The sequence below is a fragment of the Entelurus aequoreus genome, linkage group LG13 (assembly GCF_033978785.1).
Source record: "Entelurus aequoreus isolate RoL-2023_Sb linkage group LG13, RoL_Eaeq_v1.1, whole genome shotgun sequence".
NCBI classification, from domain to species: domain Eukaryota; kingdom Metazoa; phylum Chordata; class Actinopteri; order Syngnathiformes; family Syngnathidae; genus Entelurus; species Entelurus aequoreus.
Window position 1 is genome coordinate 4,658,669 of NC_084743.1, and position 15,000 is coordinate 4,673,668.

General features: G+C 32.7%; 2 protein-coding genes across 2 annotated transcripts in view; one reads left to right on the plus strand and one right to left on the minus strand.

Annotated features, from left to right (window-relative positions):
• The window catches only part of lrrc51 (leucine rich repeat containing 51), a 36,934-nt gene that overhangs the window by 4,257 nt on the left and 17,677 nt on the right, over window positions 1-15,000 (plus strand). The window contains exon 3 of the mRNA XM_062068370.1: window positions 1,537-1,656. Coding sequence (XP_061924354.1) covers window positions 1,537-1,654 — 118 coding nt within the window. The 3' untranslated portion in view covers window positions 1,655-1,656. The remainder of the gene's footprint in view (window positions 1-1,536; window positions 1,657-15,000) is intronic.
• The window catches only part of lamtor1 (late endosomal/lysosomal adaptor, MAPK and MTOR activator 1), a 19,843-nt gene continuing 9,175 nt past the window's right edge, over window positions 4,333-15,000 (minus strand). The window contains exons 4-5 of the mRNA XM_062067269.1: window positions 13,338-13,461; window positions 4,333-8,614 (exon numbers count right to left, since the gene is read on the minus strand). Coding sequence (XP_061923253.1) covers window positions 8,522-8,614; window positions 13,338-13,461 — 217 coding nt within the window. The 3' untranslated portion in view covers window positions 4,333-8,521. The remainder of the gene's footprint in view (window positions 8,615-13,337; window positions 13,462-15,000) is intronic.

Below are 15,000 nucleotides of genomic sequence, written 5' to 3' on the forward strand. Positions count from 1 at the left end.
TATAGACATTTTTTAACCTCTCAAGTTAGAAAAATGGTCCCAGTTATAAAAGTGTTAAAAATAGGTCTTTTTTTTTTTTTTAATTCAACAGTTAAATCTCTACATCAACTTCAGGTCTATCTGGAGATATAACTTTTAATGTTTTATGCTCTTTTGTCAAAACCTTGTTTTTATGGCAAACACACAAAATATGCAATATTTTCCCCAAAAAACTGTAATTGGAGCCTTAAATATGTCAATAATTCATAACACTGATGTTGATTCATTATCATTTTATGAGTAATGAAAAAAAATCCCACTAAAATACTTTGGGATTCAAAAGGGTCCCACTCATAAAAGTGTTAAGAAATAGGTCATATATATATATATATATATATATATATATATATATATATATATATATATATATATATATATATATATATATATATATATATATATATATATATTACTTTTAACACTTGCATCTCTAGATCAAATTTAAATCTGTCAAGTATAATTTTTCATATTTTTTTGTAAAAAAACAAACTTGTTTTTTATGATGAACACAAAATATGCAATATTTTCCCCAAAAAACTGTAATTGGAGCCTTAAATATGTCAATAATTCATAACATTGATTTTGATTCATTATTATTTTTTGAGCAATGACAGTTTTAAATAAAAAAATAATCCCACTAAAATACTTGGTGATCCAAAAGGGTCCCACTCATAAAAGTGTTATAAATAGGTCATGATTTGTATTATTTTACTTTTAACACTTACATCTCGAGATCAAATTTACATCCATCAAGTATAATTAATCAGAATTTTTGTATGTTTGTTTTATGCTATTTTTGTTAAAAAACAACCTTGTTTTGATGACGAACACAAAATATGCAATATTATCCCCAAAAAATATTTCAAGGTGTAATATTTGATGTGAAGTCAATAATTCATAACATTGATTTTGATTCATTATTATTTTTTGAGTAATGAACATTTTAAATAAATAAAAAATCCCACTAAAATACTTGAGGATCCAAAAGGGTCCCACTCATAAAAGTGTTAAAAATAGGTGATACATTTTTTTTAACTTTTAACACTTACATCTCTAGATCAAATTTAGATCCTTTAAGTATAATTAATATTTTTTTAATGTTTGTTTTATTCTCTTTTTGTAAAAAAAAACCCACAACCTTGTTTTTTGTGATGAACACAAAATATGTAATATTTTCCCCCAAAAGTATTTCAAAGTGTAATATTTGATGTGAAGTAATTTGAGCCTTAAATATGTCAATAATTCATAACATTGGTTTAAATTCATTATTATAATTTGAGCAAAGACAGTTTAAATTAAAAAAACAACATCCTGCATGTCAGTTAGTCGAGTCAACATAGCAACTTTTTCTTCTTACATTTTTGGCTCTTTTATTCCATTTTTAAGTTGTTGTATTAATTGTTGAAATCATATTTTTAGAATGTGCTGCTGTTTGCACTTTGCTTTAACACGAAAGCAAGGATTTTAAATGCTTAAGTTTTGTTTGGTCCCGTCTAGGACTCACGTCATTTTGGCTCTGCCTGGATTAAAGACCATGGATTTCAGCGCTGTGACCCCTCAGGAGAGAACCTTGGCACACCTTTGGCAGCACAGCACAACAAATACACTTCACTGAAGGTCAGTGCACATTATATACATATATTGTGTTATTATTATATACATATGATTATTATATACATATATTGACATTATTATATACATAATTTGACATTATATACATATTTTGACATTATTATATACTGTTGGAAGCAGATCAGAATCATATCCATATTTAAGTGTTACTTCTTTCTAAACTCCTATAGTCATATAAAGAATAGCTAGTATTCTTCCTTCTTTTGAGTCTCATAGTAAGGTGTTGGCCTTCTAGATTGGAATGTGTCAGAGTAGAGATAACTCGGAGTAGTCTAAACAAAGCGAGTGGGGGCGAGGGACAGAGGGAAGATCACGGGACTTCCGGGGGTTTGAGGGGAGACCGATCTGGACCGGGCTGGGGAACGCTGGTGTGCTGGATTGGTCTCAGTTTGTCCTCTAAGCTTGGAGAATAAACCACAAAATACCAACTGCTGCCTGTTGATTGAATATAAACATCAGCTTATTGCCATAAAAAGAATCTGGGAGAGACTAGCAATTTGAATTCCCCATTGGAGGAATGCTGGTCAACGCAACAATACATATATTGATATCATATATATTGACATTATCATATACATATATTGATATATACATATATTGATATCATATACATATATTGACATTATCATATACATATATTTAACAGCAGCGCACATATATTATTATATACAACATATACTGACTCTAACTCCTAACGTTTTCAAAGTGCAGAACACAGTTAATTTTTTTAACAGGCCCCGGAAAATTTTAAATATTTTTTAACTCATTGCTCAAAAATTAATAATCAATGTTTTTTGTGAATTATTGACCTAATTATATCACATCAAATATTACACTTTAAAACACAAAATATACATTTTCCCTCCAAAATTTTTCAGCTATAAATTTTTTTTTTTTTTTTTAAACAAATACACTTCACTGAAGGTCAGTGCACATTATATACATATATTGTATTATTATATACATAAGATTATTATATACATATATTGACATTATATACATATTGACATTATTATATACATAATTTGACATTATATACATATTTTGACATTATTATATGCATATATTGATATCATATATATTGACATTATCATATACATATATTGATATATACATATATTGATATCATATACATATTGACATTATCATATACATATATTTAACAGCAGCGCACATATATTATTATATTCAACATATACTGACTCTAACTCCTAACGTTTTCAAAGTGCAGAACACAGTTAATTTTTTTAACAGGCCCCGGAAAATTTTAAATATTTTTTAACTCATTGCTCAAAAAATAATAATCAATGTTTTTTGTGAATTATTGACCTAATTATTTCCCATCAAATATTACACTTTAAAACACAAAATATACATTTTCCCTCCAAAAATTTTCAGCTATAAATTTTTTTATTATTTTTTTTAAACAAATAACACTTCACTGAAGGTCAGTGCACATTATATACATATATTGTATTATTATATACATATGATTATTATATACATATATTGACATTATATACATATTGACATTATTATATACATCATTTTACATTATATACATATTTTGACATTATTATATGCATATATTGATATCATATATATTGACATTATCATATACAGATATCATATACATATATTGACATGATCATATACATATATTTAACAGCAGCGCACATATATTATTATATACAACATATACTGACTCTAACTCCTAACGTTTTCAAAGTGCAGAACACAGTTAATTTTTTTAACAGGCCCCGGAAAATTTTAAAAACTTTTTAACTCACTGCTCGAAAAATAATAATCAATGTTTTTTGTGAATTATTGACCTAATTATTTCACATCAAATATTACACTTTAAAACACAAAATATACATTTTCCCTCCAAAATTTTTCCGCTATAAAAAAGACTTTTTTAAAATTTATTTATAAACAAACGGCATAAAACTTTAAAAAAAGAGCGATCTGAACAGAATGTTTTTTTGTGGTCAAACAGTTTTTGTAAACACATTTTTTTTAAAAAGACTTCTTTTTAACACTTTTATAAGTCGGGCCAAATAAATTTAGTGAGATTTTATTTAAACTGTAATTGCTCCAAAACCAACATTTTAAGAATTATTAACCTATTTAATACTCCAATTACTTCACATGAAATATTACACTTTGACATTTTTTGTGGGTAAAATGTTGCATTTGTTGTTTTTGCCATAAAAAAGGTCAACAAATATGTATATTGTTGGGATAGATTGAAGTAGAACGCTTTGATGTCATCAAACATTAAAATAAAAATAAAAATACTTCTAAACATTTTTATTACTGAAAACTTGAGGGGAGCCCTAAAAAGGTTAAAAACTAATCTTTTTATTGTATTGTTTTTCAAATGCTTTCTTTTTTCAGTGGAAAACAATTGCACAACGCTGGGTTAAAATAACACAAAAACATGACATCTTTAAGTTAAGTTGATTTGAGCAAAAAGAAAATAACCTAAATGTGGTGTTTGTGGAATAACTGTCACTTGTGAACGTTGACATGGACTTGGAACAATCCTGTGTAATGATGGGATAAAAAATAAGCGAATATTTACTGAAAGGACAAAAAGGTTAAGTATCCAAAAGGTATTTTGTTAAAAAAAAAAAAAATGTAAACATCAAACATAGAAGTTGTTGAACATTTTTAATGAATTAACTAAACAGAGAAAAAAAGAAAATCTTTTTTTTTTTTGTAATAATAATAGATTAGATTTCTACTAGCCTAAAATATTCCAAATCTATTTCAGGTAGTTTTACACATCTGCAAAAGCCAAAAGGGAAAAATGCCAAGAACTTACAGGATTGCAGAAAGCTGAAATGTGTGTCAAATCAATCCCAGGATCCCTTTTAGAGGTTGGAGAGCATCTCAGTGCTCTGACAATGCAAACAGTCTGCTTGGCTCTCCTCTGGAGAGCAACACCCAGCTTCAAAAACACAAAGTAGACGGTCTGAAAAAGGTCATGTGATCAGTTCCACGCGCTCTGCTACAATGCGTACTGCGTGCATTCACACCGACACATGGATGCTAGTATTTAGCCCTTCTACAAAAACACTTCCTGCCAACGTCTTCTGCTTCAGGAAGACAGAAAAATACTCTCTGAAACGTCACGTGATAGAATTTGTGAGGTAATGGATGACAATCTTGATAACGCATAGTGATCGGTAGGATGAAATGGTCAACAATGAAAGTACTTACTTTTCTCGCCGCATTTAAGTCGTTTTATTTTGAAAAATAATCCCAGATTCAACAGCTGGATTGCAAAAGGCAGTCACCCAAAACAAAAGATGGCTTCCACAAGTGATGTCTCGTGTATTATGGGTGCACAAAATACTCGATTCACTTCCCAATTGCGATTTGTATTCATCCCGATTCTGAATCAATTCATAAAACTTATTAAAAATGTTTTGTTTTTTTAAAAAGACCATCTCCATGCAACCGGAAGGTTAGGTAGTTGCCCAAAGACTCACACTCCTACGTTGCGAGAATCGTGTTCAATTGAGAATCGATCTTGAATCGAATCGTCACCCCACAAATTGCTTTGAATTGAGAATCTTTTTGAATTCATCTTAAATCAAATCGTCACTCCAGAAATCAGAACTGAATCGTTAGGTGCTTAACGATTCACACCCCTACATTGCTGGAATCGATTTGAATTGGAATTCGTGTTGAATCGAAAATGGATTTTGAATCGAATCACCACCCCAGGAATCGGAATCAGATTGAATCATTAGGTGCCCAAAGATTCACACCCCTACGTTGCGAGAATCAGTTTGAATCGAGAATCGATTCTGAATCCTTACCCCAGGAATCAGATCGAATCTTTAGGTGCCCAAAGATTCACTCCCCTACGTTGCGAGAATCAGTTTGAATCAAGAATCGATTCTGAATCCTTACCCCAGGAATCAGATTGAATCATTAGGTGCCCAAAGATTCACACCCCTACGTTGCGAGAATCAGTTTGAATCGAGAATCGATTCTGAATCCTTACCCCAGGAATCAGATCGAATCTTTAGGTGCCCAAAGATTCACTCCCCTACATTTAAATGTAGACTTAAATCGAGACTTGTTTTGAATCGGATCGAATCCTAAGGTGGCCAAAGATTCACAACCTATATTGCCAGAATGGTTTGGAATCCAAAATCGTGTTGAATCAAGAATCGATCCTGAATTGAATCGTAACCCCAGGAATCCGGATTAAATCATTAAGGGGCCAAAGATTCACACTCCTACATTGCAAGAAACGGTTTGATTGGAGAATCGATCCTTAATCGAATAGTCACCCGAGGAATCGGAATGAAATCGTTAGGTGCTTAAAGATACACACCCCTACGTTGCAAGAATCTGTTTGAATCGAGACTTGTTTTGAATTGAATTGTCACCCCAAGAATTGGTTTGAATCGAGACTTGTTTTGAATCGAATTGTCATTCCAGGAATTCGATCGAATCATTAGGCGCTCAAAGATTCACGACCTCACATTGCAAGAATCGGTTTGACTGGAGAATCGATCCTGAATCAAATCGTCTCTCTGGGAATCGGAATTAAATCGTTAAGGCCCAAAGATTCACACACCAAGAATCGGTTTGAATCGAGACTTGTTTTGAATCGAGAATCGATTTTGAACAGAATTGTCATTCCAGGAATTTGATCGAATCATTAGGTGCCCAAGGATTCACACTCCTACATTGTGGGAATCGGTTTGATTGGAGAATCGATCCTGAATCAAATTGTCACCCCAGGAATTGGAATTAAATCATCAGGTGCCCAAAGATTCACACCCCAAGAATCGGTTTGAATCGAGACTTGTTTGGAATCGCATTGTCATTCCAGGAATTCCATCGAATCATTAGGTGCTCAAAGATTCATAACCTTACATTGCAAGAATTGGTTTGATTGGAGAATCGATCCTGAATCAAATCGTCACTCTGGGCACTTAACGACTTAATTCCGATTCCCAGAGTGACGATTTGATTCAGGATCGATTCTCTAATCAAACCGATTCCCACAATGTAGGGGTGTGACTCTTTGGGCACTTAACGATTTAATTCCGATTCCCAAAGAGTCACACCCCTACATTGTGGGAATTGGTTTGATTCAAGAATCGATCCTGAATCGAATTGTCACCCCAGGAATTGGAATGAAATCGTTAGGTGCTTAAAGATTCACCCCCCTACATTGCAAGAATCGGTTTGAATCGAGACTTGTTTTGAATTGAATTGTCACCCCAAGAATTGGTTTGAATCGAGACTTGTTTTGAATCGAATTGTCATTCCAGGAATTCGATCGAATCATTAGGCGCTCAAAGATTCACAACCTTACATTGCAAGAATCGGTTTGACTGGAGAATCGATCCTGAATCAAATCGTCTCTCTGGGAATCGGAATTAAATCGTTAAGTGCCCAAAGATTAACACACCAAGAATCGGTTTGAATCGAGACTTGTTTTGAATCGAGAATCGATTTTGAATCGCATTGTCATTCCAGGAATTCGATCGAATCATTAGGTGCTCAAAGATTCACAACCTTACATTGCAAGAATTGGTTTGATTGGAGAATCGATCCTGAATCAAATCGTCACTCTGGGCACTTAACGATTTAATTCCGATTCCCAGAGTGACGATTTGATTCAGGATCGATTCTCTAATCAAACCGATTCCCACAATGTAGGGGTGTGACTCTTTGGGCACTTAACGATTTAATTCCGATTCCCAAAGAGTCACACCCCTACATTGTGGGAATTGGTTTGATTCAAGAATCGATCCTGAATCGAATTGTCACCCCAGGAATTGGAATGAAATCGTTAGGTGCTTAAAGATTCACCCCCCTACATTGCAAGAATCGGTTTGAATCGAGACTTGTTTTGAATTGAATTGTCACCCCAAGAATTGGTTTGAATCGAGACTTGTTTTGAATCGAATTGTCATTCCAGGAATTCGATCGAATCATTAGGCGCTCAAAGATTCACAACCTTACATTGCAAGAATCGGTTTGACTGGAGAATCGATCCTGAATCAAATCGTCTCTCTGGGAATCGGAATTAAATCGTTAAGTGCCCAAAGATTAACACACCAAGAATCGGTTTGAATCGAGACTTGTTTTGAATCGAGAATCGATTTTGAATCGCATTGTCATTCCAGGAATTCGATCGAATCATTAGGTGCTCAAAGATTCACAACCTTACATTGCAAGAATTGGTTTGATTGGAGAATCAATCCTGAATCAAATCGTCACTCTGGGCACTTAACGATTTAATTCCGATTCCCAGAGTAACGATTTGATTCAGGATCGATTCTCTAATCAAACCGATTCCCACAATGTAGGGGTGTGACTCTTTGGGCACTTAACGATTTAATTCCGATTCCCAAAGAGTCACACCCCTACATTGTGGGAATTGGTTTGATTCAAGAATCGATCCTGAATCGAATTGTCACCCCAGGAATTGGAATCAAATCGTTAGGTGCTTAAAGATTCACCCCCCTACATTGCAAGAATCGGTTTGAATCGAGACTTGTTTTGAATGGAATTGTCACTCCAGGAATCCGATCGAATCATAAGGTGGCCAAAGATTCACAACCTATATTGCCAGAATGGTTTAAATCGAGAATCGTGTTGAATCAAGAACCGATCCTGAATCGAACCGTAACCCCAGAGTCACACCCCTACATTGTTGGAATCGCGTTGAATGGAGAAGCAATGGGCTGGAGAAGCGGGTGTGGTATTGGATGGTTGGGTGTTACATATGGAAGAAGAACCTGAATGATTGTGGCCCTCCAAGCACAAGATGACAGAGAAAGACACACCAGGGGAGGAAGAACAACAATCAAGGAATAGCAAACTGGACCACCAGTTCTTCTTTAGCGTCCACTTTGATTTGAGAGATTGCACTGTAAGCGTACGCTGCTATCTTGGACACCTGCAAAGAAAAAGTCTCTTTAGTTTCATCCTGCCTAATATTTCTAGAACAAATATAAGTCTGTGCTGATACAACTTTCAATAGGATATCAACATTGGAGTACTGGCTGATACAGATATTGATCCGTGGAGATTTAGTTCTTCAGGAACTATTTTTAGTTCCCTTTTAGGTAGCGAGGTGGGACTTTTGGAAGGTTCCAGGAACCTTCAAGGGGGCGGGGCTGTGCTGTCGACCGCTGATTGGTTGAACACAGTTGGGGGGGGCGTTCCCAAGTTTCAGCCGCCATTACAGTACAACTTGTTTATTTCAACTATATGCAGTTTACTGTTTATTATTCTTTACAAACTTCATTTCAATACGGGAAGCGGACGGACTCTTTCTAAACTACCGTAAATTCTGGACTACAGAGCGCTACTTCCCCCCCCCCCCCCCCACGTTTGGCTTATAAAACGGTGCGGCTAATATAGGGATTTTTCTTTGCTGACGACCATAATGCAAAAAAACAAGCGAATACACAGAAAATATGTTATTGTTTGTGCTATGGCGCCATCTTTTGGACGAGTTCGCTCACTGAAGGTGCTGCATCGCCCTTCTGTTTAGATGTTAGAATAAGTTATCACACAACTCTCATGCTTAAAGGCCGTTGCTATAGTTGTTATCAATTGTGCTGAAGTTGTACTTTTCTATCTGTGCAAAGGGACAACCTGCAATCTTGGATTGCGAGTCGTCTTTTATCAGTGTTTGTGTGCTGACCCGGCCTGCTTACTGCCAAGGGTGAACATCGAGTACCTCGACGCAGACAGAGCAGAGACAGGGCGATATCACGAGTGTCAGCACATTTCCATTTCTGAATAATCATATATTGTGTCTAACTGGGGCTGCTGAAATTACCCGCCTTCCTTCAGAAGCAGCCTCAGTGATGTAACCAGGGACCTCCTGAATAAATAGAGGAGCACGTGGGCTGTGCCTTAGAGCGTAGGTTGGAACTGTAACTGAGTGTACAGCCCAATACGTCTCTCCTCATGAGTAAAATGTAACTCTGTCTCTGCATGATTCCTTGCTTCTTGTCTGGTTTAATAGATGTCATCGGTGTTTGAACCTGGCATTAGACTGAGCTTTAAACCGGAAGTAGAAGTGCCGTTCTGTCTTCTAGTCGTCAAGAGCGTTTCTACCATTGTAGATTCTCCATTCATTCCTCCAAGCAACGTTTGCAAGTTTTACAATACAACTAAAACTATTTTCACTTACTAAACCGTCACGTGTGATGTCTGTAGGAGTGTTTTCATGCATATTTGTAGTTGTTATCGTAATGCAATCAAGCGAGCGCCGTTAGCATGAGCTAATATGCTAACACGTTTACGAGTGTTTGTATTATTAACATACAACGACATTATTTTTGTATTGTTTCAGTTTCACAAATTCCTCAGTAAATTCACCAAAACGTCACCGTGGAGTTATTGAGTCGGTTTAGCTGATTGGAGAACTAGTTTGCGCAGCTAGCGGTCCATGACCGTGACTTCTGTTTTGTTTGATCAGCCGTTTTACTGCCGTGTTACAGACACCGTTTGGAAAGAATTAAGGTATGTAAATAAACATTTACAGAATATTTCTGTGTAAATAATTCATTTCACAACATATATATCTGCGGTGTGGCTAATATGTGGAAAATAAATGTTCCTCCTAAAATGTAGTAGTTGCAGCTTATATGCCGGAGCGCTCTATAGTCCATAAAATACGATATTAGCGGAGGTTTATAAAGTACTCAGCCGGACTTTGACGCGCAAGGCGAGCTGAAAACACATTTTTGTACTTATTCGTCTTGAGTGAACCCAATGCTAACAGGCCAACGCTGAATCTGATGTGTTCTTGTTGAGAAAAAAAAAGACTTATTTTGGATATATTATTATTTACAGATAAACACTGACATTTATTATAGATATTGTTATTTACACAAACACTGAAAATTCTTTATATATATTTACAGATAAACACTGACATTTATTATTGATGTATTGTTATTTACAGATAAACACTGATATTCATTGATTATTGTTATTTACAGATAAACACTGACATATATATGTATATTATTTACAGATAAACACAGATATGTATTATATATATATTGTGATTTACAAATAAACACTAACATTTATTATTGATATATTGTTATTTAAAGATAAACACTGACATTTATTATTGATATATTGTTATTTAAAGATAAACACTGACATTTATTATTGATATATTATTTACAGATAAACACTGACATTTATTATTGATATATTATTTACAGATAAACACTGACATTTATTATTGATGTATTGTTATTTACAGATAAACACTGACATTTATGATTGATATATTGTTATCAACAGAAACACTGAAAATTATTTATATATTATTTACAGATAAACACTGACATTTATTACTGATATATTGTTATTTACAGAAACACTGAAAATTATTTATATATATTTACAGATAAACACTGATATTCATTATTGATATATTGTTATTTACAGAAACACTGAAAATTATTTATATATATTTACAGATAAACACTGATATTCATTATTGATATATTGTTATTTACAGAAACACTGAAAATTATTTATATATTTACAGATAAACATTGAAATTTATTACTGATATTGTTATTTACAGATAAACACTGACATTTATTATTGATATGTTGTTATTTATAGATAAACACTGACATTTATTATTGATATATTATTTACAGATAAACACTGACATTTATTATTGATATGTTATTTACAGATAAACACTGACATTTATTATTGATATATTGTTATCAACAGAAACACTGAAAATTATTTATATATTATTTACAGATAAACACTGACATTTATTACTGATATATTGTTATTTACAGAAACACTGAAAATTATTTATATATATTTACAGATAAACACTGATATTCATTATTGATATATTGTTATTTACAGAAACACTGAAAATTATTTATATATATTTACAGATAAACACTGATATTCATTATAGATGTATTGTTATTTACAGAAACACTGAAAATGATTTATATATATTTACAGATAAACACTGATATGTATTATTGATATATTGTTATTTACAGAAACACTGAAAATTATTTCTATATTATTTACAGATAAACATTGAAATTTATTACTGATATTGTTATTTACAGATAAACACTGACATTTATTATTGATATGTTGTTATTTATAGATAAACACTGACATTTATTATTGATATTGTTATTTACATATAAACACTGACATTTATTATTGATATATTGTTATTTACAGATAAACACTGACATTTATTGGTATATTGTTATTTACAGATAAAAACTGACATGTATTATTTATATATTGTTATTTACAGATAAACACTGATATTTATTGATTATATATTGTTATTTACAGATAAACACTGACATGTATTATATGTATATATATATATATTATTTACAGATAAACACAGACATTTATTATTTATATATTGTTATTTACAAATAAACACTAACATTTATTATTGATATGTTATTTACAGAAACACTGAAAATTATTTATATATTATTTACAGATAAACATTGAAATTTATTATTGATATTGTTATTTACAGATAAACACTGACATTTATTATTGATATGTTGTTATTTATAGATAAACACTGACATTTATTATTGATATTGTTATTTACAGATAAACACTGACATTTATTATTGATATGTTGTTATTTATAGATAAACACTGACATTTATTATTGATATTGTTATTTACATATAAACACTGACATTTATTATTGATATATTGTTATTTACAGATAAAAACTGACATTTATTATTTATATATTGTTATTTACAAATAAACACTAACATTTTTTATTGATATATTGTTATTTACAGATAAACACTGACATTTATTATAGATATATTGTTATTTACAGAAACACTGAAAATTATTTATATATTATTTACAGATAAACACCGACATGTATTATTGATATGTTGTTATTTACAGATAAACACTGACATTAATTATTGATATATTGTTATTTACAGATAAACACTGACATTTATTATAGATATATTGTTATTTACAGAAACACTGAAAATTATTTATATATTATTTACAGATAAACACCGACATGTATTATTGATATGTTGTTATTTACAGATAAACACTGACATTTATTATTGATATATTGTTATTTACAGATAAACACTGGCATTTATTATTGATATATTGTTATTTACAGATAAACACTGGCATTTAATATTGATATATTGTTATTTACAGATGAAATGGACCATAAGGACTCATGAATTCATCATTTACTGACTGTTGGACACTGAGGACAAAAGCCTGACTTTTCATGTAAAATCCTGTAAACGTTGTTCTTAAATCATGTCAGTTTATTTATCATTGATTGTATTTCATTAACTTACTCTGTAGTAAAATAAATATGAGATAATATTGTCTTGTTTACTGACATGGTATCAGTGTAGATTAAATATAGTGAAGCACTCCTTCTTACGTCTTCAACCTCATTTGTATCAACTACCTGAACTGTGAAATGTGGTGGAAATACAAACCACACACTTCTACAAGAACCTTTAGTTCCTGGAACTTCAAGTTCCTGAACTTCTAGTGAAAAGGGGCCTAATATGGGATGTCCCTGCACCACAAAGAAATGTAAGAATGTGTGATCTTACCTGTTGCACATCCGAGTATGGCACCAGGTCACTGGCCAGCACTTGGTGGGGCTGGCTGGTGAAGGAGGGGAGAACCAGGGCTTTCTTTTGAAGACTGCTGCTGCTAAATGCAACAAGTTTTGTACTGGAAGGAAAAGGAAAGAAAACATTAGGGGTGTAACGGTACACGGATTTGCATTGAACCGTTTCGGTACGGGGATTTCGGTTCGGAGGTGTACCGAACGAGTTTCCACACGAACATATTAAGTAGCCGCCTCCGCTTCCTTCTGCCTCTGTTTCTGTCAGTCCTCTACACCAGTGGTCCCCAACCACCGGGCCGCGGCCTGGATTGGTACCGGGCCGCACAAGAATTTAAAAAAAAATATATATATATATTTTTTTTTTAATGAAATCAACATAAAAAACACAATATATACATTCTATATCAATATAGATCAATACAGCCTGCAGGGATACTGTCCATAAGCACACATGATTGTATTTATTTATGTAAAAAAAAAAAAAAAAAAAATTTATTTTTTTTTTAAATACATTTTTGGAGATAATTTTTCCAAGTTCATTTTCTCAGGGAACTGTCTTTTGTATGCAGGTTTATAGGACAAGAAAATCCTAGTTTATTGTGATAAGGAAATTATTGACTTTACTTCAGAGAAGTGTTATAAGTTTACTTCCACAAAGAGGTTTGAAACATAACATTGTTATGAATAAATTGTTTTTTTTAAGCTTTTTCTACCAAGACTTTTTTTTTGAGAAATAAGAAAAGTGAAAATGTGTATATTTTTGTTTATATTTAATTTATTTTTCATATTTATGTTATTTAATTTAATTTTACTTTTATTATATATTGACCATAATGAATGTGGTATAAATGGTCTGTATTTGTCTTGTGATTTGTCTTAAATAATAACAATAGTAATAATATTTTTGACTGACAAAAATTGCCAATAAGAAATTAATGGTATCGGTGAAAATGCAAGAAAAAGTATCGGTATCGTATCGAATCCTAAAAGTGTGGTATCGCCCATCCCTACTCTACACAGCACCCAGCATTGTCCCACCCACACAACCATCTGATTGGTTACATACAGAGCGGTAACAGCCAATCAGCAGTGTGTATTCAGAGCGCATGTAGTCAGTGCTTAGCGTTTAGCAGGTAATCATCAGGCTGCGGACTCTCCCCAAATGATAATAAACACCTCCCAGTCAACTACTAGTAACATCACTATGAGCCCGTTGACCTTCTAGAAACATAAAAGGCAGCTCAGCTCGCTCGTAGTCCTGGCTTGAGGTGAAGGCTAATTCGCTTTTAGCGTAACGTTAGCTCATTTTGGTGTTTGTGTGTTACGGACAGCAAAGCCCTGTCTGTCTGTTATTTCACTTGACCTTTTTCTGTGTTGATTGAGCTGTGTTGAAGCAGCAAAAAAGGACATTATGTTAAATGAAGAGTTTCTGTCTCTGATAGTTGATATAATAATGTAACTGCATCATTAAGCCTACATGAACTCCATGGTGTTCAGGGATGAATAGTCTCTCCTATTGCTATTGTACCATTTTTTCAGCTATAGTTACATGAATCATTAGTAATGCAGCAGCCTAGTTTTGAATGGCAGGGTCCCTGCTATCACATGTTGATAAAAATATAACATTTACATAATAAAAATCA